Below are 23,045 nucleotides of genomic sequence, written 5' to 3' on the forward strand. Positions count from 1 at the left end.
GCTTTTGAAATACTTTTCACGTGATGGCTTGTCATGTGACCGTGCGACAGGCTCAATATGGCGGCCTCCATAGAGCGCCTAGTGCATAGAGTAGGCGAGGGGCAGCGACCGACTGCTTTGGTCGTTTTTTCTATGGTGCTGCTCCGCTGCTTTCTGGGAGTTCAGGGTCACGCCGTAGCTTGGTAAGTGCTCAAACCAGAGGAGAAGCCTTTCCACCTCTAAGCATCCTGTGGGCGCGGGGGCGAGAGTTTCCGGCTCTTCCCACCCGCGCCGCATTTAGCTAATCTTTAGCTGTGCTTGTACGTGAAGGAAACTCAGGTGATAAGAGGGCCGAAGAGATCAAATTGACAATACCTGGGCTGATGTCCCGTTGAACGAGTAACACTGCTTGCAAATATAAAGGTAGTAGAACAAGGAGAGGATTTTGGAATAGCGCCGTATTCCCAGAGTGTTTGTTGTTTAAGGCTAGAGAGTCTATATGCATACGCATACAAGTCCTTGCAGAGAACTCTTTTAATTTTAAAAAAATGCTTTCATTCCCACCCCACCCCCAACAGTAAAGCCTTATCCTGCCACGTCAGTACTTCCCCATCTTATCACATTTGTGGATCTGGCGGCTGTGTGCAGGAAGCTCTCCAGTTTTCTCAAACATTCTTCTTTGTAACTAAATTAGTTCTGTTCTAGAACCTGGTGGTAGTTTTGTCAGGTGGAACTGGGGGAGTGAGACCTATTAGGATGGTTGCTTTTCATTTCCCCTGTTCCAGTTGCTTTAACACAGAGATTGAGTGAAGTTTTTCCAGTGGTGGAGAAAACTCAGGGCACCTTAATTTCTGGCTCTCAGGCTGCATTAAAAGGCACTGGAGTGGGGGCAGTAGTTTTCTTAAAACCACTGAGTGTTCCTCCATCTTCTTACGCAATGTGGGTTTCCTTAGGATCTAGTTTAGCGCAGAACTGCCTACTTACAGATGTTCAGCCCTCGAAGTGTGGTTCCTCATCCAAGCACAAGCCTGACCTTGCCTGTCACCCTTTTGATTTCTGCCCTGCTTAGTGGCAGTTGTTTGCAGTCCCTTGAGTCAGAGTTTCTTCTTTGGTCAGCCCCCTCCCCTGGCCTATTTAGCTCAATGTAAAATGACAGGCATGGGAAAAGAGCAAACTTAGTGTGTTTATTAAAGGTAAAGGGACCCCTGACCATTATGTCCAGTCGTGACCGACTCTGGGGTTGCGGCGCTCATCTCACTTTATTGGCTGAGGGAGCCGGCGTACAGCTTCCGGGTCATGTGGCCAGCATGACTAAGCTGCTTCTGGCGAACCAGAGCAGTGCATGGAAACGCCGTTTACCTTCCCGCCTATTTATCTACTTGCACTTTGACATGCTTTCGAACTGCTAGGTTGGCAGGAGCAGGGACCAAGCAACGGGAGCTCACCCCGTCGCGAGGATTCAAACCGCCGACCTTCTGATCGGCAAGTCCTAGGCTCTGTGGTTTACCCCACAGTGCCACCCATGTCCCTTAATGTGTTTATTACCTGAGCATTAATGGAACGGCTATTAATGGCTCATTAGAGCTGCCTGTGGAGAAATAGAGGCGTTGTCTCAGAAAGATCTTCACTCCACGTAGGTGGAGAGGTGGTGTTTCCTAATGGATACAAGTCTTGTAACAGATGGCATTTCTTCCACCCAAATATACTCCCAAGTTCTAAATGTCTTCCTCAGTGCATCCTATGATAATTCAAAAAAGTAATCTAGAATTTAAGATTTCACAGAATAATAACATTATGAGGCTTGCATAGTTTGGAGGTGATATCTAGCTAGCAGGAGGTCCCACTCCACAACTTTATTTGTAATGCAATGCTTTTCAGTTAAAGGGGTCATAACACTGAGGATACCAGCTATCAGTCCACATTTAATTAAATGGGCTTTGCATCTCTTGGCCCAGCTTTGTACAGATTTATTAGAAATTTGCTCCAAATAACATTTTGGGGTCAACCTTGTATCTGACATATGCTGTAAGGAAGCAAGGTGGTGCAAACAATTTGACAGGGCAAGCTAGTGAGTCTGAACCTGTATGATTCACATTGGAAACTTGCAAAATTTCAGGAATTCATTGAAGGATGACCTATTACTGCCGTATCCTCCACATCGACACGGTCCGCGGCATCACCATCGGTACGTTCGGGACTGTCAAGCTCTCCGACACGGCAACACAACACATGAGTCCTGGCCTAGCAATAACAGCACTGTCTCTCCACTGACCGCCACAAGCATCTTCATCTCTGACATCCCTCCAAAGGGTCAGAATAGTCGACATGTCTACGGCCATCTCACTACAGTGAGGGACCCCCTGAGGACGTTCTCTGTGTTGGAGCCTGGTGGGCCAGGGGGCTGCCGTAAACGCAACCGAGCAACGGTGGAAGAGACTGCCAGGCATGGCAAGTGCCTTGTGGCCCAGAACGGGGGGTACTTCAACACAAAAACCGGAGAGTGCCTTGGGAATGTTGTGAGCAACGGGCATCTCATCCAGTCCTCCGGAGGGATTCAGAATGCTCATTTTGGCATCCGGAAGGATGGCACTCTAGTCTTTGGGTAAGGGATCAGCAACTCTTCCTTTTAAACCAGGTGTGGGGAGCTGGAAATCACATAGTACCTGTCAGGCCACTGGGTCATCTAGCTTAGCATGGTCAACACTGGCTGGCAGTGATTTCAGGATTTCTGAAATCCTAGAAACCATGATCACAGACTTGGAGTTTGGAAGGGACTACGTTTTCATGCAGTTCAACCCCCTTGCAACGCAGGAAACTTTCACCCAACGTGGGTCTCAAACCCACAACCCTGAGATTACAAGTCTCATACTCTTCCACCTGAGCTATCCCTCAGGTCATGGTGAACTGTGAACTTGGAAGGGACATTGGTGGTCACACTTGGCTCAACCTGCTCTTCAGGGCTGTGTTTGCAGTGCAGAGTGTACTGCAGCATCCCTGATGGAGAGCCATTCAGCTTCTGCCTCATACCACCTCCTCTACCACCTCCTGAGATAGCCTGATCCACTGGCCATTAAAGCTGTAACATACCACAGTCATGGCTTTCACCAGAGGATCCTGGGAAGTGTGGTTTATTAAAGGTGCTGAGAGCGGGTCCCTATTCCCATCACAGAGCTACAATTCCCAGAGAGGAATTGTCCTTTAAATATTTTCAAATGTCTCTCCCTCCTTATAACATGGCTCCTCTGTTGTCTTTTCCAGCTACCTCTCTGAGGAGGACGTGTTGGCTAAAGACAACCCCTTTGTGCAGCTTGTGAGCGGGGTGGGTTGGCTCTTGCGAGATGGGGAGGTTTACGTGAATCAGAGTCGGGCAGTGGAATGTGACGAGACGCAGGAAACAGGTAAATGTGGGGAAGGGGCCTGTTCCTTTTATCTGCCTGATGCACTGGATGGTCAGAAGGAGAGATAACAGGGGGTGTGTATTGATCTGTCCATAATGGGAAGCCCTCACAAGGCTTGGTAGCCTCCCAAGAATGGAGAGGAACTGATGTGTCTTGCATCTTTTCCTTCAGTCCACTGCCTTTCTGTGCCCCCCCATGCTTTCTGCGCTGTTGGGTGGGTGAAGAGCTATGGGATTCACTTGGTTCCTTTGGTGAGTAAGGCTTGGGTGTGGGGAGAACATGTTCCATGAAGGTCCTGGCATGACATGACCTAGCAAGCTCTAGACCACCCCAGGCTCAGCAGGCTCAAGGCCAAGGCTGTCCATGGCCCTAATGGAAAAATTAAGATGTAAGATGTAAGCATTAGGAAAAGGTAATCAAAAAGACAAGTGGTGATTTGTGGTACTGTTCAATTGAATTTTGAAATATACTCAGAGTCGCAAAGTGATTTCATGCTCTTTATTCAGCTCATAGTGGTGAGGATGAATGAATGAAAGTCCCCTCAAAGTATCTGCTTTATATAAATTATTTACACAATGGGCTGCACATGATTGGCCAATTCTGGAATTCTACTGTAAGCCAATCAGGTTGTGGATTCACTTATATCTGGAGCATGATTGGGTGGTTCCTGCCAACCAATCATACTGCTGCATTGTTCTAGGACCAATCAGACTGCTGCATTCTGAATCCTATTGTTCTAGGACCAATCAGACTGCTGCAATTTGGATCCTATTGTTCTAGGACCAATCAGACTGCTGCAGTTTGGATTCTATTCAACTCAGTACATAACAAATTTGTATGCAACAAAGAAAACCATTTTGCACCTCCTCAAACACACCAGTGACTTGTGGTTAATGGACTGCAGCTAATCGTATTAATTTTTATTTCCTTCCCAGAACCAGATATCTGGGGGGGGGGGGGGGTTATGTTCTTTCATTATAATCACCATGCCCACGCTTCAGTGAAACTGAATTCTTGTATTCTCTCTTCAAATGATTCATTACATTTATGTTTCTTGTCTGTATGCTCATGAAAATTAAATACATATGTTTATATATGGTGAAATAAAAGACCAGAACTGTGATGGTACCCAGCTTCAAGCAGACAGTATTTAAGAAAACAAAACATGCTTACACCATTCTGCTGTAAGGAGAAGTTTTGCCCTGTGATTTTTTTTATTTAAAAAACACACAATTATTGTAGCAGAGTGATTATGTTTCTCAGCTGTTTGTACTTTGTCTCTCTTTCTCCCCACCCCTTTGTGGTAGGTACGTTTGACAAGTTCATCAATACTGTGTCTGCCAGGACAGCCGTGGGGCATGACAGGCAAGGACAGCTGGTGTTGGCACACTTTGATGGGCAGACACATACAAGGGGGTAAGTCTGTAGTTTTTTAAGTCATTCCTCCTAGTGGGGCAGGTGATCCATGCCTCAGACTGAGCTCTGTTTGGAGGGTCTCTTTGTCTCCTTGATGTGTTGTGGGTCAGTTTTCCTTTTTTATTTAAGTAACAATTCAGGAGAAAAGTTAAATAAGGAATCCAACTGTAGGTGCTAGCATTTAACATGTAGGTGTCTGAGGACTTTCCATCCTATGACTCAACAAAGAGTGATGAGATTTGGGCATAACACGAAGCCGTGGTTCAATAAACCATGGTGTAGGGACACTTGGTTCTGGTTTGTTTAGCAAACTAAGGCTTAAACAATTGTGGAGGACTTAGTGTCATGTGTGAACCAGGCCTGCCTAGCACCAGACAAGTATGATTCTTTAATGTATCCTGGTTCGCCCATAACGCTAAGAGGTTAGTTCGCAAACCTTAGTTTATGCTAAGTGAAGTAAATCATGGCTTACAGGCTAAGGCACTGGGGCAGGTTCAGATGATTAAATTAAACCACGGTTTGGTTAACCAGGCCTATATGAAAGAGCCTTCTTTTTTTAATGACCTGAATTGACTCTCTTCTTAAAGAAAGCAGAGCCAGGTTTGGAAGGTTGTGGTACGTGAATTCTCTCTCACATGAAAATATATGGTCATCCCCACCAACCCAACCCTCAAGCTGTTATCTTGTCTGTGCTACAGTAATCGCTGGTTCTCTTTTCAGGGCTGCCCTAAGACTTCTCACTGCCTGAGGCAGATGGTGAAGTCATGTACAAAAGCCTAGCAAACAAACAGTTTAATCTTGCGTTGACACTGTTAATGTGCCAGAACATTCCACTACACACAAGGACCACAGGCTAGCGTGGGCAGGAACAGAGCATGCCACATGGCTCATCCAGTCCTAACACTTAACTTTCGCTCCCTTCTCTCCAGCATTTGCCTCATTCCTCCGCCTAAGGATAGGGCCGGCCCTTACTCTTCTTCCGCCTATGCAAGGCATCTTCTCACAGCTATCCCCTTTATCGTTTGCACAGCCTCAGCCTTTGGGATATGGCTGATTTCCTGAAGCAGCAAGGCGTCGTCAATGCCATCAACATGGATGGCGGAGGGTCTGCAACCCTGGTCTTGAATGGAACGCTTGCTAGTTACCCTTCAGATCACTGGTAGGTGCTGTTGCTGTTTGCTAAAGGGGAACTCTACCCAGTACTCGTGGACAATGCAGAAAGAGCCCCCTGCTGTCACACTTCTGGTCCTGAAGTGGTCAGGCTATGTTTGGGGGTGAGACAGTTTTCTGTGGGTCTGCATCAGTGTCAAAAGAAGTTACTACAGCTGAGAAACCTCGCTGTTTCTGCCAGCATTAAAGAAGGCCCAGGATGCGTACTAGGGCTTAGCCTGGCTGTTGTTGTTTTTCTTTTGGTACAATCAGTATTTCTTTCTCCCCAGCGAACCTTACCCCATGTGGCGCTGCCCCAGGCAGGTTTCGACTATCCTGTGTGTCCATGAACCTGCCTGCCAGCCTCCGGACTGCAGTGGGCATGGACACTGCATCCTTGGGGAGTGCCAGTGCGACGGAGCTCTCTGGAGAGGACCAGCATGCAATGTCTTGGACTGCGGCCCTTCCAACTGCACCCTGCATGGAATCTGTACAGAAGGCAAGGCCACGTAGGCTGGGAGAGGTGTGAGCATGTGGGTCAGGTAGAACAGGTGCCTGGCCTCCAAGTCAGGGCTGCCTATAGAGATGGGGCTCTTGAAAGCACATCACAAGTAGCAAGTAAAAGGTAAAATGGTAAAGGACCATTAGGTCCAGTTGTGACCGACTCTGGGGTTACGGCGCTCATCTCGCTTTATTGGCTGAGGGAGCCGGCGTACAGCATGTGGCCAGCAGGACTAAGCCGCTTCTGGTGAAGCAGAGCAGCGCACGGAAACGCCGTTTACCTTCCCGCTGGAGCGCTACCTATTGATCTACTTGCACTTTGACATGCTTTCGAACTGCTAGGTTGGCAGGAGCAGGGACCGAGGAACGGGAGCTCACCCCGTCACTGGGATTCGAACCGCCAACCTTCTGATCGGCAAGTCCTAGGCTCTGTGGTTTAACCCACAGCGCCACCCGTGTCCCTACAGCACCCTTGATTTGGAGGCTGGCTATAGAATTAGGGTTCTAGAAAGCGCATTGCTATTAACAAGTAGGACTCCTGCCGAGACTGCTTCTGGGCAAAATGGGGTTTTTAAAAATCCTTGGATATATAGCAGTGGATGCTTTTTCACTCCTTTTTTTTCTTTTGGTTAAAGGCAGCCTCGGACTAACCTGTTCTGATTTGTTAGGATGTTGGCTCTACCATTGGGCAGAGTGAAGCAACTTCTTGGTATCCAACATAGGATCAGTGGTGGCAGTTTCCCACCTACTCCTCCTGAATCCCCCATCTTGGAGGAGAGAGCTGTGTTTGCTCCCCAGGCTCCCCTTCGCCCCCTAAAGTGGCCTTTGGCTTTTAACTATCTGTTTCCTTTTTTTGTTGATGGGTTTGCTTGTTTTTAAATAGAACTGTCTTTTAGACTTGTTAATGCTGTTTTAATGTATTTACGTGTTTGTTACTTTCTTCAAATATTTTCAGTTGCTTTGAGTTGTCCATGAAAAATAAGGTGACTTATTTAATAATAATATTCCCCAAATGTCTTCCGTTTCACCTTGGCCATGGCTTATCTGAAAATCCCACGTTCTGTCCTTTGCCGGCACTGGTGTCTCTATTCCCGGTTGTGCCACAACTTACCTCTCTGTGCCCATGATCTCACTGCTCCAAAATCACATCCATTTCTTCTTTCCCCCTTTATTGCAGAGGGATGTCTTTGTGATGCTGGCTGGCAGAGCCCCAACTGCAGTGAAGGTAGCTGGATTTCCTCCCTAACAATCCTTCCTTTGGAGAGTTGTGTGTGTTTGTGAATATTTATTTATTGCATCAGTTTGTAACTTGGGAAACCAATTGCAAAAGTTAGGGCAGCATTTGCCAACCTAGTGCCCTCCAGTGGCCTTGGACCGCAAGTTCCATTGGCCCCAGCCATCGTGGGGCAGAGTATAAACTCAAACAAAACAAAACAAACTTTTCTCCCTTTGGCCAAATAATAAGCTGAATTGTTACAGTCCTTGAAAATACGCTGCAGTTGATTGAACTGGCAGTAGCTGTTTTTCTCCAGTTTTATTGATTTTATTGCCTTGTTCTTCTTTTATTGCTTTACTTTGTGTTCCTTGCTCCAAGCATTCTTTGGTCAGGATAGAAATTAACTACGGTAAATATATATTTCCAGGGCACCTTACAACGTGATTGACTTTTCTATCTTGACTTTGCTACAGATGTGTTGGGGGGAGGCACTTTTGGTGGCCTGCATTGTGGCCACCAAATGCTGAGTTTTTTTTATTATTATTGTGATTTATTCCAAAAGAAGGAGGAGCTTATGCAAACTGCAGAAACGACATGGGCTGCATTTTCTGTCCTGGGACAGATGTGGGAGATGGAGAGATCCACAGCTCCCCTCTTATCCAGCTTACTCATGTCCATGCAAGGTCCTTACCATCTGTGTTACCAGGCTAGTGCTTAAATGCAAGGTTGGAATAACTGTGTGTGTGACCCTTCGTAGCAGGGAAAGCCTGCAAGTGTTCTATGGCTGTTCTTGTTGTTGGACTCCCGAGCCTATCAGCCCCAGCAAGTGCGGCTTGTGGTCATGCATGATGGGAACTGTAGTCTAGCAACATTTGGAGGCTGCCACGTTGGCTATCCCTGCTTTACAAGGGAGGGGTAGAACATGTGCTCACTGGTAGAACATGTGCTTGGAATGCAGAAGGGTCCCAGCTTCAATCCTTGCATTGTATCAATTGTCGGTATATAAATACATCTGTGGGGAAGGCTGGGCAAGTCGGCCATTCTGAAAGCATGGAAGCTGCTGCCAATCAGTGCAGGCAGTACTGAGCCAATTGAAGAAATAGTCTACTTTGGTATAATGCAGTTATATTGGGGCTTCCCTTGCTCTTGACCTGGAAGCTGCAGGCAATGCAGAATGCTGCTGCACAGCTGCCCATGGGACTGACTGAAAAAATTAGAGTGTTCAAAGCACCAGCATATAGCACCTCTGCTCAAAGATCTGCACTGGCTTCCTACCAGGCCAAGTTCAATTAGTTTATTACTGTTAGTATATAAAGCCCTTAACAGCTTGGGAGCAGTTTACCTGGGCTTTGCCCTACATAAGCCCACTTGACTGCTCTGAACTGGCCCCGTTAAAAGTGTCACATAATATTTGTTCAGCATTTGTAAGAAATCAGCGTTGTAGCATGGCAGAACCTTCGCTTTGGCTCGCACTATTGACATCAGGCAGAGTACTTACAGCGAAGGCACCTTTCTGGCGCCTACTAAAAACATTTTTGTTTAGACAAGCCTACCCACACCTGTGGAATGCTGGCATGTGTTTTCATTAGGCTTTTAGCTTATTTCTGAAGATTTTAAATTGGTTTTTAACTGATAATTTTATTGCTTTATTCTTTTTTTGTAAAGGATTTTAGGTTGTTTTCTTTTTGTAGAATAAAGTGCTGTATATAATTTTTGCAAAGCAAATAAACAGTAAATATATATTCCTTGCCACCCAAAGTTCTCATGGTGTTTTGCGTGTGGTCTCCTCCCTCCCTCTGTCTCTTCTGCCATAGCCTGTGCTCCTGGTTCCTACGGCGACGGCTGCCTTCAGAAGTGCCTCTGCCTCAATGGTGGTGCCTGTGACCCTGTCCACGGAACTTGCAATTGCTCAGCTGGCTACCAAGGCATGCATTGTGAAGAAGGTGAGAGATCTGCTTATTTTAACTTGGCTGTGGTGATAACGTATTTGCTCTACTCCCTTCTTGCCGAGTTAAAGCTTGCTGGTTAAAACCGCACTGTCTGCACCTGGTACTTGTGACTGTCACTGCTCCCCTCCCAGTCTTTATAATTCCTTAATGTGGGGAGGCATGCTTTGGGCTCCAAAGAAATTGGGACAGCCGGAAGACGGGGTGTAAGCAGCGAAGAAATGGGCGAGTTAGCTGACAGGAGAGGCTCAGTGGAGCCAGCTAGTGGGTGAAGAATGTCCAACCTTTCCACATCTTCTTTGTTTGCATCACAGATTCTACACACAGTGCACAGTTAAACTGTGGAACTCACTGCCACTGGAGGCAGTGAGGACCACCAACATGAATGAATTGGAGAAATTCATGGTTCTTAGCCACAATGGCTTGGTTCTGCTTCCACAGTCGGGGTATTCATGCTTCTGAATACCAGGTGCCAGAAACCACAGGAGAAGAGAGCGCTCTTGCACACACGTCCTGCTTTCTGGTTTCCCCACAGGTATCTGGTTAGCCTCTGTAAGAACAGCTTGTTCTGGGCAAAGGCAGAGAAGGGCTTTGTAAGCCTTGGCAATCAGCTGCTCATCTGTGCCTGAAAACCCTGCTATAAGACAGAGAGCCAGGCCTGATTCTGCCAATGTGTTTCCTTGGCCTGCTTGCTGTTGTGTAACCCCCAACTTGTCTTCTCTGTGATTGTTTTCTCAGCCTGTCCCAGCGGACGGTACGGGCCAAACTGCCAGGATGCCTGTCTCTGCCCAAACCAGCGTCCTTGTGATCGGAAGACGGGCAGTTGCAATGTTTCTGCTGAATGCCCCCTGCCTGACGATGTAGACAGAGGTAGGTGGCTCAGGGGCCTTGTGACTCAGGAGGAGACACAGCCTGAGCTTTTCTTTCGGAAGGTTTGGCCCTTGGCCTTTTTGCTTCCTGTTTAAAAGGGTCCTGGAAAGATAGGAAGAGGCCTTATTTTGACTCTGGCTCATTGGCCCACCAATCTCAGTATTGTCTTCCCTGACTGCCAGCTGCTCTCCAGGGCTTTGGGCAGGGATCTCTCTCATGTTGTGGAGGGGGCTGACTAAAAATCAGCCCTCCTGCCAGGGAAATATCTCCTCACTCATACATATATATATGAAGCAAAGCTTTAATAGTAGAAAAGTGTAACATGCTGACTGAGAGAAACAAAACATATTGAGGCAAGTGACAGGTAGCCTTTTTTAAACAGACAACCTGAAGAGAGGGGCCAATTCTAAAGTACAGCATAAAAGCCCAACTCACTAGAGGCCAGGTATTCTATTGATCAAATTAGGCCTCAGTGCTTTTCTTACATCTTAGCCCAGGCATAGGCAACCTCGGCCCTCCAGATGTTTTGAGACTACAATTCCCATCATCCCTGACCACTGGTCCAGTTAGCTAGGGATCATGGGAGTTGTAGTCCCAAAACACCTGGAGGGCCGAGGTTGCCTTTACCTGTCTTAGCCCTACCTGGAGATGCTGGAGGTTGAACCTGGAAGCTTTTGCATGTGAGGCTGTTGCTCTGCCTCAGCCATATGGTTCTTCTCTGTGGTGTTATACCTGGGACAGCTCTTTCTCTCCCTCACACCCCGGAGGGCTGCTGCCAGTCAGAACAGCGGTACCGTGCTGAATAGGCCCAAGAGATTTGATGGCTTCATATATCCCAGCTACCCTCTTCTTGGTCTACATTTCAGAGTGCCTGTGGATTTTGGGGTAGCTTTCTAGTGGTGCAACGTACAAGGGAAGACGACGGATCAAAAAGCTGTAAGAAAGGGGAAATGGGATGATGCCACTGTATAGAAAAGTGGGGTGGGAAGCGGACTTTATTCCTGGTGTGTTTCAGGGGTGCCTCTTTCCCAAGGAGTGTAAACACTGTAAACTGAGGCTTTGAGCCAGGTGAAGTTAAGACCTGCTTGAGTCCCATTGGAAATCTCGTCAATTTCAAGGGTGCTTAAGCTCCAGTTGCATTGTAACCAAAGTTACTATGTCTTGATCTTTGAATGCTTGCTGAAGTTGAGCAGATTACAAATGGATCGAGTCTGATGGAATGTATGGATTCTTTGAGAAGGAATTCCTTGAAACAAGTTAGAGCACTAGGGGCGTCGTCTCTTTTTTGTCGCCATCCCACCCCTACACAGTTGTCACCTGCGTTCGTCTTGAGCAAACTGTCCTGCCCATCCCTTTCAGGACAGCAAGAGAAATCTAGGCTCTTGATCTGACGCCACAATTAAGCCTTCATGGATCTGTTTCAGTCTATTTGCTGCATTGGAGATTTGCCTTGTCCCTTGTGCTTGGCAATTAAGCATCTAAATGCATCTCTCTCTCACAGGGCAGTGCTTGCTGAAGGCTGATGAGGAAGGTGTGCTCCTTGCGTTTACAATGTAAGTTGTGTGCTTTGTGTTTTTGTAGTGTGGTTGTGTGTTGTAATATTTTCTAGCCTCCTGTAATAGAGCTGGTCGCAGAGTCCTAGTCTACAAGGCCCACTCCACCTCTGCTGGTCCAGCCCCTTGCCCAGTGCAGGCAGTATAGATCACCCCCAATAGACGGCTGTCCATCCTTATCAGGACACAAGAAGAGGCCTGCTGGATCAGGCCAGTGGCCTATCTAGACCAGCATCCTGGTCTCACGGTGGCCAACCTGATGCCTACAGGAAGGCTGCAAGCACTCTGCACCTGCAAATCCCAGAAAGTAGTATTCAGTAACATTACTCTGGAGGTGGAGCATAGCCACGGCAGCTGGTAGCCTTTGTTAGCCTTTTCCTCCATGAATTTGTCCCATTCTCTTTGAAAGCTATCCAAGTTGTTGGCCATCGTTGCCTCCCACGGGAGCAAATTCCATAGTTTTGACTATGCAGTGTGTGCCTCCGCTTTGAAGAATCTGCATCATGGGAGATGCTCACCACCTCTCTAGGGAATCGGTCCCATCTGGCCTTGCCATCAAGAAGCTTCTTCTAATGTTCAAGCACAGTCTCCCCTCCTGCAGCCAAAGGCCATTAGTTCTAGCCTCGTCTGCTGGGACAAGTCTATTCTAGCAAAGTGATTACAAGGATGAAATGGGAATCTCTTGACTTCTATTGTCAGTTCGCAAGCTGCTGTGTTAAGGCACTGTAAACATGCTGATTATTATTTTCATCGGTTAACATTATTAATAGTATTTTTATTTTGTTTTTTTTACAGTAAGGAATGGTTTCTAGGAGTCTTATCTGTGCTGCTTCTGGTTAGCGCCGGGTTCAACATAAAGCACTTTTGCTGCAGCAGCTCCACAGGCCGGCAGAACTATAACGATTACTTCTCCAGGCGTCCCAACAGTTCCCACTATGAACTATTAGGGAAATCAAACAGTTTTCCACTTGCAGGAGGAGAGAATGAAGACTACACAGAAGACACAGAGACCTAACACAGACGCCTGTGATCCTTTGATGTGAGAACCAGCAGGAGGCCCCATCCATCACTCTTGTGTGATGACACACTGTAGCGGAACCTTCCAGAAGGAACTAGTGACTTCCACGTAGAACTTGACTACTGCTCCTCTCATTGGCCTCGCCTAGGGGCAACGGACCTTTTCCCAGTCCAAGGCCCCATATTCCCATCTGGAAACCCCCAGCAGCGAGCAGGGCCTAAGGCGAAAGAGGGCAGAGCAGTTAACCCAAGTTTTACCTTTTTGTGTACTGTAGGCTAGTTTCCACAAACACACCTCTGTATCCTCCATTGCGCTAAGCAAGAGGGAATATCAGAGTTAAAGGAGACATTTCAGCTGTCAAAAGAAACACCTGGGGAAGTGTGGGGCTTGGGAAGAGGGGTTGCGCCGTGAGGAGGGTCCTGACGGACAGATAAGAGAAGGATAGATTTGGCCTCCAGGCCTGAGGTTCTCCACCTCAGACCCATCCTTTCCAGAATGAGCCACTGCCCTTCCAGATGTTTTAGGTTGGGGAAAGAAGTCTAGAAGTTGCTGGAGCTGGCCTTGACCTCTCTGCTGCTCCAGTAAAGGACTCCAAATAGAATCCCCTGCGCATAAAAACAACCACCACATTACAGTATGGACTCCAGCTCCCATCTCTCTCAGCCACCATGGCTGATGGTCACAGATGAGGCAAGTTGTAGCCCAGCAACAGCAAAAGGGCTGGAGGTTCCCCACCTGTGATGTGTCATGAGCCAAAATGGCTCATGCATAACTACCAGTTTTTCCTTGCTGATAACAGGTGGATGTAGCCAAAGTGCAGAGTGGGGCTGTTTAAAAGCCTTCTTGCAAACAGCCCTGTGCTGTTTGGCAGAGGCTGCTGCCTTCCTATCTTTCCCATGCCCCCTTGACAGCCCAGATCCGGCCCAAGCCTGTATGCCTCTGCCCCACTCCCAATTGGTTTGGGATCCAGGCTTGGGCCGGATCCAGGGGTGTCAAGGGGCAGGAGAAAATTCTGGGTACATCCTTACTAATTTCTTTAAGTGGTGGTTGCAGCTTTCGCTGGGAAGACTAATGGGCTGCTTCAAAAATAATGTTAAACCCTAGTTACAAATTAACTGGCTTGATGCAAATGAGCAGTGTGCTGGTTCACAGCGCTCATTACTTGTTCTTGTATTGCTCCAGTCTGTGCCATGCTGGGGGGAGACGTACCAGAGCCTGGTTCAGCATCACATGTTGAGAAAGTGCTAAAAGAATTAATAATGAAAAGGGCTTCACTGTGAGGAATTTTACTTCCAACTCTGGTTATCAGAGTGCTTGACTCTTAACGCCTTAAGTATGATGGCCTAAGTTAGGCTTATAGCGTACGATCTTATGACAAGTTTTTTAGTAATATATTTTGTAAGATGTAGCTGCGGGTGGGGTTGCCTTCCGATAATTTATTTTAAAGCAGAAATTAAGCCTGTCTCGGCCTGAATACATAAACCACTTTTTCTTTCTGTTGCACTTTGCCTCTTCCTTCATAATGCCAGGGGTCTTTGGCAGCCCATGTGAAATGTTGTGCCATATTTTAAATTGTGTGTTTTGCTAGCTTCAAAAGTTGAAGAACAATTGCAGCAACCATCCATGTTTGGTGCAGGGATATACTTTTTATACAATCAGGACTAGATACTTTTTACACAATAAAGTGACATTTTTTCCTCTTGAGTTCTGAATCTTGTCTTTTGCCTACCTGTAAGAGGGTGCCAAGACTTGACATTGTTTCCAGATGCATAGTGACAAGAGTCTTGTCCATTTTTACATGGTCCCCAGATACCTTAAAGCCTACATACAAAATTGGAACTCTACAAAGGTTCAAATGCACAAAAATACTACTTTATTTTAGATCAAAAATTAAAAACACATCTTACTAAAAACTTCCATCTTACTATAAATTACAAACAAAAACTCTAGCAATGTAGTTATGTGTTAAGGCCACATTTGAGATACAGTAATGGAAATATTAATTGTTTCACTGCCTGGTTTATGAGCAATTCCATTTCTATCAGCTTTGCACCTCAGAAGCAAACTATTGCCCAATCATCTGTGCATTCTAAAAAAACACAAACATTTGCAAAATCTGAATTAAAAAAAACACACTCTAGAACATCCCTGATAATACTCCTTAAAAATATTTTTCTTTCTGAAAAAAGAAAGGCAAATTTCTGCTCACAAAGTTTACATTCAGTGTTTATCCTTATCATGGTCATGGCTGATTTTTGTGTGTGATTTTATACAGCAAACTGCTGCAGTGTGTGTGTGTGTGTGTGTAATCCCTTCTGGTTCTCATACAGGCAACAGAAAACTTAGTAAAGAGAACCATAAAATCAAAATTTAGTATTGGGACAGATGAGCGAGGAATAATGAACCCATTTCGGTCTCTCTTTTTGAGGGGAGAGGGAGTAATGTTCAATGTGTACACATTCTTAACGCTAATAATCAAGAAACTCATCCTAATCCACATGTACAGCAAAATTGCATCTTATACACATTTAACTTGCGTGATTTGAACCTTACGCAGTTGAAAACCAGCCAGTTGAAATCAGACAGATTGCTTGCACCCATGATGGGGGAGCTTAAAAGCTCCTTTTGCACAAGGTTTACCTGACCCAGAAAGAGCTTTTAAGCTCTCATACTTGCTTACTGGGTTCTGGGAAGTTCTTGTGGGAGAGTGGTTTGAGTATGTGTGTTTTTGCGTATATGCGCCAGCCCTGGAACATTACCCCTGTGCAGGATGCAATCGTACTGTAATACATAACAAGTTATAGTTGGGTATAACGAGCTCAACTAATATATAGTAAAAAAAATAGAATGAGATCATCTCTTTGTCAGCATTTCAAAAGTGACATTCTGGAAGAGTATCTAAATGACCACCGCTGCTCTTCACAAGGGGCTGGGCTATTTCTGAGTGACCACTGCCTATCCTTCAACCTCAAGGGGGTCAAGGAAGTGTGAAAATGCTGGTGTGTTGGAGCCTGATCCTGAGCAGCTTAGGTCACCCAGTCCTAGAACCTTCCCATTCAGAAAATGTGGATGAGGATATGCCCTGCTTGCTTGAGAAGTGGCTGTTATCAGATACCTGCATCGATGCCCACTGCATCCAACAGGAAAGAGGGCAATAGACATCCCCATAAAATCCAGGCATCAACCTACAGCTTGCCTGCCCCAAATTTCAGCAGCTCTGATCAAGCTAGCTGTCCTACCATGGTGAAAAAGGAGATAAGACAGCCAGAACGTAGGAAAATGTAGGAAAGGGGGACTCCTTCCCACCCTCCATCCCAATATGAAGAAGAGGGAGGTGACTGACAGGTAAGGGACTTGTACGCCTAAATGGAGGAGAAATGCATTGGTGTTTTGGCTCCCAATCCCTGCAGGCTCTGGCTAATTGCCACTGACCACTTTCACTTCCTGGAATGTCAAATGGAGATCATGGAATGGTCCTGCTTGGTTCCAATAGGAATGGTCCAATGGGGACAGCTGTGCAGCTCCTGGGCATTTCTGGTTGCTGAACTCAGAAACAGGAGGCTGGAGCCGCTGCACAGCATCAGGATGGGCTGTGAGGTAGAAACCATGTTTGCATCCGACTCAACTGGTGATGGAACCTGCTTTCTGCGTTCCTCTGCTGTGGACCTCCCACACCAGGATCTCATTATAGGAAGCTGTGAAGAGGCGTTTCCCAGACGGGGTGAACCGGCAGAGGCACACAGCATCATCGTGGCCCAGGTAGTCTCTCTCGGCCTTCTTTGGGTGCTCGATCAGCCTCAACATGCGCTCTGTAGGGCAGACAAAGCCACAGGCTAAGAAAACATCCTTTTATAAATCAAGGACAGTGCCATTCTGCATTTGAGGGATGTGTGTACAGGTGTAAAAATCATCTGCCCAAGAATCTCAGCCAGGGTTGGCATCAGGATTTTCGAGTTCCCCAGACAATAAATCACCAGGGTACCCAGCCCTCTGGGGGGGAGGGCAGAGACATGAATAAAGAGCACCCAGGAATCTTCTGACCAGATGACTCATGCAAGTAAGTCTACATTGCTCTGAAGGTTTTTTTAGCAGCCATGTGAAATTGGTCATTGCTTTGTTTGTCACCTGAGGGAAAGAAAAAAAGCAAAGGCAATGCAGTGCCCGAGTTGGAAAGTTTTGCTAGCTTCCTTGGACCTCCTCGGTAGGCTCCCTGTGGGCTTTTAGGCAAAGCCGACTGCCCTACTTTCTGCTCCCTGAAGGTGAGAATGATCTCAAGTTTCTAGGCTTAGTGACTACAAACGTATGCTCAAAAGCGTGAGAATAACACTCAGCACCAATGAAGTCTCCTGCAAGTCCATCCCTATGCACAACTGGATGGCTTTAAAAACGGATTAGACAAATTCATGGAGTGTAAGGCTATCAGTGGCTACCAGCCATGATGACCATGTTCTACCTCCACTGCCTAAGGCAGGACACCTCTGAGTACCCAGGACTCATAAGTGGGGAGAGTGCTGCTGCACTCAGGTCCTGTTTGTTGACTGCCCATGGGCACCTGGTAGGCTTGTGTGACAACAGGATGCAGGACTAGATGGGTCATTGGCCTGATCCAGCAGGACTCTTCTCACAAGTACCCCACCTGTCTGATAGGTGATAACACTTCTGCTGGGCACTGGAAACACAAAAGGGGAATGCTCAGTGCTAGAGCATCTGCCTTGCATGCAGGAAGTCTCAGGTTCATTCCCTGGCATCTCTAGGTAGGACAGGGAGAAACTCCCAGTCTGAAAACTTAAGAGTGCTGCTACCAGTCAGTGTAGACCATACTGAGCTAGATGAACCAACTCAGCATAAGGAAGCTTTCTATGTTCAGTGCTGTATTTCCATTGCAGGCGGTAACTACACCACTCTTGACAGCCATCCAGCTTCAACTTAACTACTTTCATCATAGGAGAGCTCCATCACCTTCCGAGGCAGCCTGAAGTGCCATAGATATTTACCGTAAGTAGAGCCTGGTGGCAGAGCATTTGCTTTGCATCCACAGAGGTCCCAGGCAGCTTCTCCAGGTAGGGCAGGGGAAAACCCTCTATCTGAAACGCTGAAGAGCTGCTGCCAGGCAGTGTAGCAATACTGAGCAAGATGGACAAATGACCTGACTCCATGTGAGGCTGTCTCCTATGTTCCTATGCAAGGTTACTTGGCTCGTTCCATACACAGAACTGCCTTCCCAGGGGTCTTCAGACACTACCCCCGCCTGCCCACTGGGGTCTTCTGAATACCCACCACTGAAGCCAACAGCTATAATGCAGGCAGCAGGAGACAAGCTTAGCGACGTGGCAGAGTACGGCAAGGAAATCTTCTCTATGACCTGCACACAAGCGAGAGGAAAAGTCCCAAAGTGTTAGAATCTATTGCAAAATGAAGAGGAAGTGTTATTTTTGCAGTGTGGAAAAGGCTGCTTATTTTTCATCCCAATACACACCAAGAAGGCATAGGAGGAGAAGCTTCTCCCTGCAGGCATTTTTGAACAGGAAAATGTCCAAATTAACAAAGGAATGCACCCCCTGTATGTGTGGGCTTGCAATAAATGTTGCAATCTGCTCTAAGATGAAATCATATAAATGTGCAGTAATGTGCAACTAACAATTGCAGCATCTTGCAGAGGGCACAAAGGGTGGAACCCATTAGGCTGGGCAATTTGACTCTGCAAAACGGAAGATTCTGCAGGAGAATCTTAGGCATTTGAGAAAATGCAAAAGAAAAGAAAAAGGGTGGGGAGAGAGTCAACCCCCCAGATATAAGTTGAATGGTCTATTGAGAAAACAGAGCAATCCATGGGTTGCTCTGTCCTGTTCCATTTCTGCTGCAGTTGGGCATCCAGTCCTGCTCAAGTCCGGGGGCGGGGGGGTTGAGTTATACAACGTCCAAATCTGTTGAACTGCAGTGACCTGCTACATCTCAACTTCCTTGGTGCTGCTTTGCTTTTCAGTCAAACTCTATGAGCTAAACACAACAAGGAGAAGCTCCCTGTAACATTTCTGGTGCTAGGGCATGTGGCATTTTTGAGACTAAAGGCAGGGGGCTACAAATCTTCATGCTTCTCCCACAAAGGAGAAGGGTCATGGCTCAGTGGCAGAACATCTGTTTTACACGTGGAAGGTTTGTAATTCAATTCTTGGTATCTCCAGGAAGGACTGGGAGAGACTGCTGCCTGAAACCTTGGAAAGTCACCGCCAGTCAGTGTAGACAGTAATGGATCAATCATCTGATTCAGTATAAGGCAGCTTCCTATGCTCACCAAACCACAAACACCTAGAGACTCACGCAAATAGCCAGAAACTTCTTGTGTATGTGAGTTTTGCATATATAACAAACATCCCCTGCTGCTGCAGCCTGAAATTGTATAGCCCAAGAACATATGAAACTACATTTTGTTGTTTGCTGGTCTTTCTAGCTCAGCACTGTCTACACTGACTGGCAGCAGCTCTCCAGGATCTCAGACTGAGCTTCTCTCTCAGCCCTACCTGGAGATGCTGGGGACTGAATCTGGAACCCTCTGCATGCAAAACAGATGCTCTAACACTGAGCGACAACTCTCATATGATGTCAAGTTTCTGCTTGTCTAGTGGAACAGCTAACAGAGCTAAAATAGACCCATAACAAAGATTAAGGGAAGCATGCCAACAGAAGGTGACCCACCACCAAGTCCACGGCTGAGCCAATAACATTAGGCTCATTGGTCAGATGCAACTCCAGCAGTCCTGCTGGTAGAACACACAAGATCTCAGACAAGCCAAGATATGAGGCACCTGTTTCTGTTGCAGGCTGTAGAAGAGGATCTCCTTCTGCAATCCAAAGCCTGTATAAGCAATCATGCTCCTGTCCCAAGGGCAAAATGCTGCTAGGCTGGGAGGCAGAGGGTTGGGTACCTGGAGGGGAAAGGCAAAAGCATGAATGACAAGGCAGGTGTGCATCATTTGGAGCTAACCAACCTCCAGTTCAGGCACAAAGTTAATGAAATCTGAACAATTATTTCTTCTGGGGTGTGGAGTGAAGCACTTTCCCCTCTTCGAAATCTGGAAGCTGAATCCAGAAACCCTTCTAAGCATTTAGTGCAAACTAAGCCTGCCATTTGAATACGTACCTCTTTTCCACAAAAAATGAGGATATAGAAACTAGCCCTTTATTTAAAGCCAAAATTATATAGATTCTTTGTGACCATGGTTTTCTAGATCTCCTGAGCTACACAGCTAGCCTCGTCCTATATATTCATTTGGCAAATGCCAAGAAGGCACTCAATCTGCTCTTGCTTCTCCCTTGTAAAATTTTCCAGCCTCAGGAAATTTCTGAGATATCCTCACCTCGGGACCTGTAGGAGCTGGGAAGCTTAGCCAGTCAATGAGCTCACATTTGTCCTTCATCCAGTCAGAGACCCAGACACTGACACGTCGATCGTCACTTGCAGCCAACCAGAGATCATCACCTTCAACGCCAAGTTCTAAGTGCTAGAGGACAGGATACCAAAATGACAATGGCTCTTGTTTTACACATCTGTCCTCTGAAACTGCTGGTGCAGGGCATGATGAAATACCATTGTACGGATAAGTAAAAAAAGGGAGTAACAAGGGCTCAGTATAAATCCAGAGTGTGTTTGTGTCTTGAGGACTAGCCACCCTACTACTGCTGAATATATAATGTGCAATAAACGTAAGGAGGGAACAAGAGAATTCATTAGGGGCACAGAACTGGTTACATATGAAATAATAATACAATTAGAAAATAGTATGAGATTGGTTAAAATGGTATACTCTTATTTTTAGACTGTCTTTCTCTACTGAAGGTTTTCCAAATCATAAGCATAAAGGCCCAAATTACTTGGAGAACAAATACTTGGAAGGAAAGTCTTTCCCGATACCAACTGGCCCATGATTCAAGAGCTGCAAGGGAGGCCCTTGTGTTGCCTTGTTGCTGGATGTAGTAAACTGCACAGTGATGCACAGCAGGATCTTCTCAGCAGTGGCACCCTGTTTATGGAATGCTCTTCCTTCTGACAGCATGGTCACTGTTTATTTTTCAGTGCCAGCTGAATAAATACCTCTTTACTAGCCTGCTGTGCTGTGAAAACTAGTTTAGGAATTTGCCATCAAATGTTTTTACATTTCATACTGCAATTTTCTTTTTCTGATTTGAACTGAATTGGTGAGTCTTACACATGAGTCTTCTTAGTGGTTGAATTATTGCCTGGAATGAGACAAACCAACAGCCCGAGTCTGGATGTAATGGGAAGACAAACCATGGCAGCAACAGCAGCACAGAGAAAGGAGTGCAGTACCTGGCACCTTTGTTCAGTGAAACCACACATTTGCTCATTCACGCTAAGTCGTGGTTTGGCTTTGTGTTATGTGCAAACTGGGTCAAAGTGGCTTACAGCACAGATTCAATTAAAAATCAAATGCTGAACATCCATTGATCTGCCAGTGAGGAAAGGTTATTCAGACGTCACACAGATTTCTGTCTCACCTGCTTTCTTGTGCAGTGGATAACATTGATAGGAGATGATCGGTGGTCAGTCAGGACACGAATGGTCATCCCTGTGCGTGGACTACTGACAGCCATCATCCCATCTTTGCCTCCAGACAAGATGATTTCCCCTAGAGAGTGAAAGGAGCACAAAGAAGGGGGGAAAGAGACTCTGGGGTTGGATGATTTCATCCGCCTTGCCCCACTCTCCAGCCCTAGGAGCCGTCAGAAGGGAGCTGCTTAATGGATACTTGAATTCACCCACTGTGTTTACTTAAAAGCTTACGTATGTTAAATGAGATGTTGATTGTTATTATTAATTTTTAATGACACCTAAGCAGTGCTTTTTATTATTTTTACAAAGTAATAATCATAAATAAATAAGAATAAAAATGTGCACCCCACCACTGAAACCATTCCATTGTAACTATCCAACTTCCCAAAATTTCACACCTCTCGCAATGGTTGGACCCCTTTCCATTTTAACAGTACAAATTCTACAAACACTCTCCATATTGCCTCAAAATCATTTCTCCTGCATATTCCCCATCTTGCCTTAATGGCACATGTTAATTTATCATTAATAGCTATATCCCACACCTCTTTATACCATTCTTCCATTTTATATTCTGCTTGCCCCTTCCACTTCCTAACTATAATAATGCATGCAGCTGTCAATAAATTTGTGAGAAAGTCCTTCAAAGCCTGCGAACCTTCCACCCCATTGCAAATTGATAATAATGCAGTGCTTTTTGGGGCAAGATTTGATGTTGGCATCTAACAAGGTCCTACCGTCTGCAGAGTATCCAAGTGCGGTTACAGCCACAGGGTGGGGGTGCATCTTGAGTTCCATCTCTGTCCGGGAAACGCTGAACACCCGGATGGTGCCGTCGCTGTACCCTGCCACAATATGCTGGCTTTCTGCCCCACTGACAGTGATGGCCACTGGGCTCCACGCCAGGCAGAGGGAACTCTAGGGGGGAGTAAGGAACATATTGGGAATACCCATTGCTTCTTTCAGGCTCAACACCACAAATATGAAACTTCTGGGCTAGGAGGTTATACCATCAAAAGAGTCACTCATCTCTAGTGAATTCTAGGGTGTTGTGAGACTGCATTTCATCTCGGCAATTACCTGATTGAGCACTTGAAACTGCACCACCAGCTCCAGGCTGGCAAGGGACCAAACTCTCACGCTGCCATCCTCCCCACAGGTAGCACAGTGAGACTCTCCAGGGCTGAAGGCCACCTCGCTAACCTGCAGTGGCAACAGAGAGGATAGAAGAAGAAGAAGAAGAAGAGGAGGAGTTTGGATTTGATATCCCTCTTTATCACTACCTGAAGGAGTCTCAAAGCGGCTAACATTCTCCTTTCCCTTCCTCCCCAAAAACAAACACTCTGAGAGGTGAGTGGGGCTGAGAGACTTCAGAGAAGTGTGACTAGCCCAAGGTCACCCAGCAGCTGCATGTGGAGGAGCAGGGATCC

General features: G+C 46.4%; 2 protein-coding genes across 2 annotated transcripts in view; one reads left to right on the forward strand and one right to left on the reverse strand.

Annotated features, from left to right (window-relative positions):
- NAGPA (N-acetylglucosamine-1-phosphodiester alpha-N-acetylglucosaminidase) lies at positions 1 to 14,750 on the forward strand. Its single transcript, XM_083585466.1, has 11 exons — positions 1 to 182; positions 2,096 to 2,581; positions 3,238 to 3,377; positions 4,685 to 4,793; positions 5,824 to 5,952; positions 6,233 to 6,441; positions 7,621 to 7,668; positions 9,474 to 9,602; positions 10,344 to 10,475; positions 11,977 to 12,028; positions 12,824 to 14,750. Exons 1-11 carry the CDS (start codon positions 58 to 60, stop codon positions 13,041 to 13,043), a joined length of 1,779 nt encoding a protein of 592 aa, XP_083441592.1. The 5' UTR covers positions 1 to 57; the 3' UTR covers positions 13,044 to 14,750.
- Positions 14,751 to 14,896: 146 nt separating this feature from the next.
- WDR90 (WD repeat domain 90) overlaps positions 14,897 to 23,045 on the reverse strand; it is a 40,719-nt gene continuing 32,570 nt past the window's right edge. The window contains exons 37-44 of the mRNA XM_083585465.1: positions 22,696 to 22,818; positions 22,353 to 22,533; positions 21,561 to 21,691; positions 20,402 to 20,545; positions 19,850 to 19,969; positions 18,324 to 18,408; positions 16,673 to 16,855; positions 14,897 to 15,135 (exon numbers count right to left, since the gene is read on the reverse strand). Of these exons, the coding sequence (XP_083441591.1) occupies positions 15,101 to 15,135; positions 16,673 to 16,855; positions 18,324 to 18,408; positions 19,850 to 19,969; positions 20,402 to 20,545; positions 21,561 to 21,691; positions 22,353 to 22,533; positions 22,696 to 22,818 (1,002 nt within the window). The 3' untranslated portion in view covers positions 14,897 to 15,100. The remainder of the gene's footprint in view (positions 15,136 to 16,672; positions 16,856 to 18,323; positions 18,409 to 19,849; positions 19,970 to 20,401; positions 20,546 to 21,560; positions 21,692 to 22,352; positions 22,534 to 22,695; positions 22,819 to 23,045) is intronic.

This window comes from Podarcis filfolensis (genome assembly GCF_964270895.1).
Source record: "Podarcis filfolensis genome assembly, chromosome: 14".
Classification (NCBI taxonomy): domain Eukaryota; kingdom Metazoa; phylum Chordata; class Lepidosauria; order Squamata; family Lacertidae; genus Podarcis; species Podarcis filfolensis.

What these genes read in the sequence shown, in the direction of transcription:
- NAGPA (XM_083585466.1), top strand. Translation starts at nt 58, where the DNA reads ATGGCGGCCTCCATAGAGCGCCTAGTGCATAGAGTAGGCGAGGGGCAG. An exon ending in GCATGGAATCTGTACAGAAG is followed by an intron (nt 6,442 to 7,620) that starts GCAAGGCCACGT and finishes CCTTTATTGCAG; the next exon opens with AGGGATGTCTTTGTGATGCT. An exon ending in GTGCTCCTTGCGTTTACAAT is followed by an intron (nt 12,029 to 12,823) that starts GTAAGTTGTGTG and finishes TTTTTTTTACAG; the next exon opens with TAAGGAATGGTTTCTAGGAG.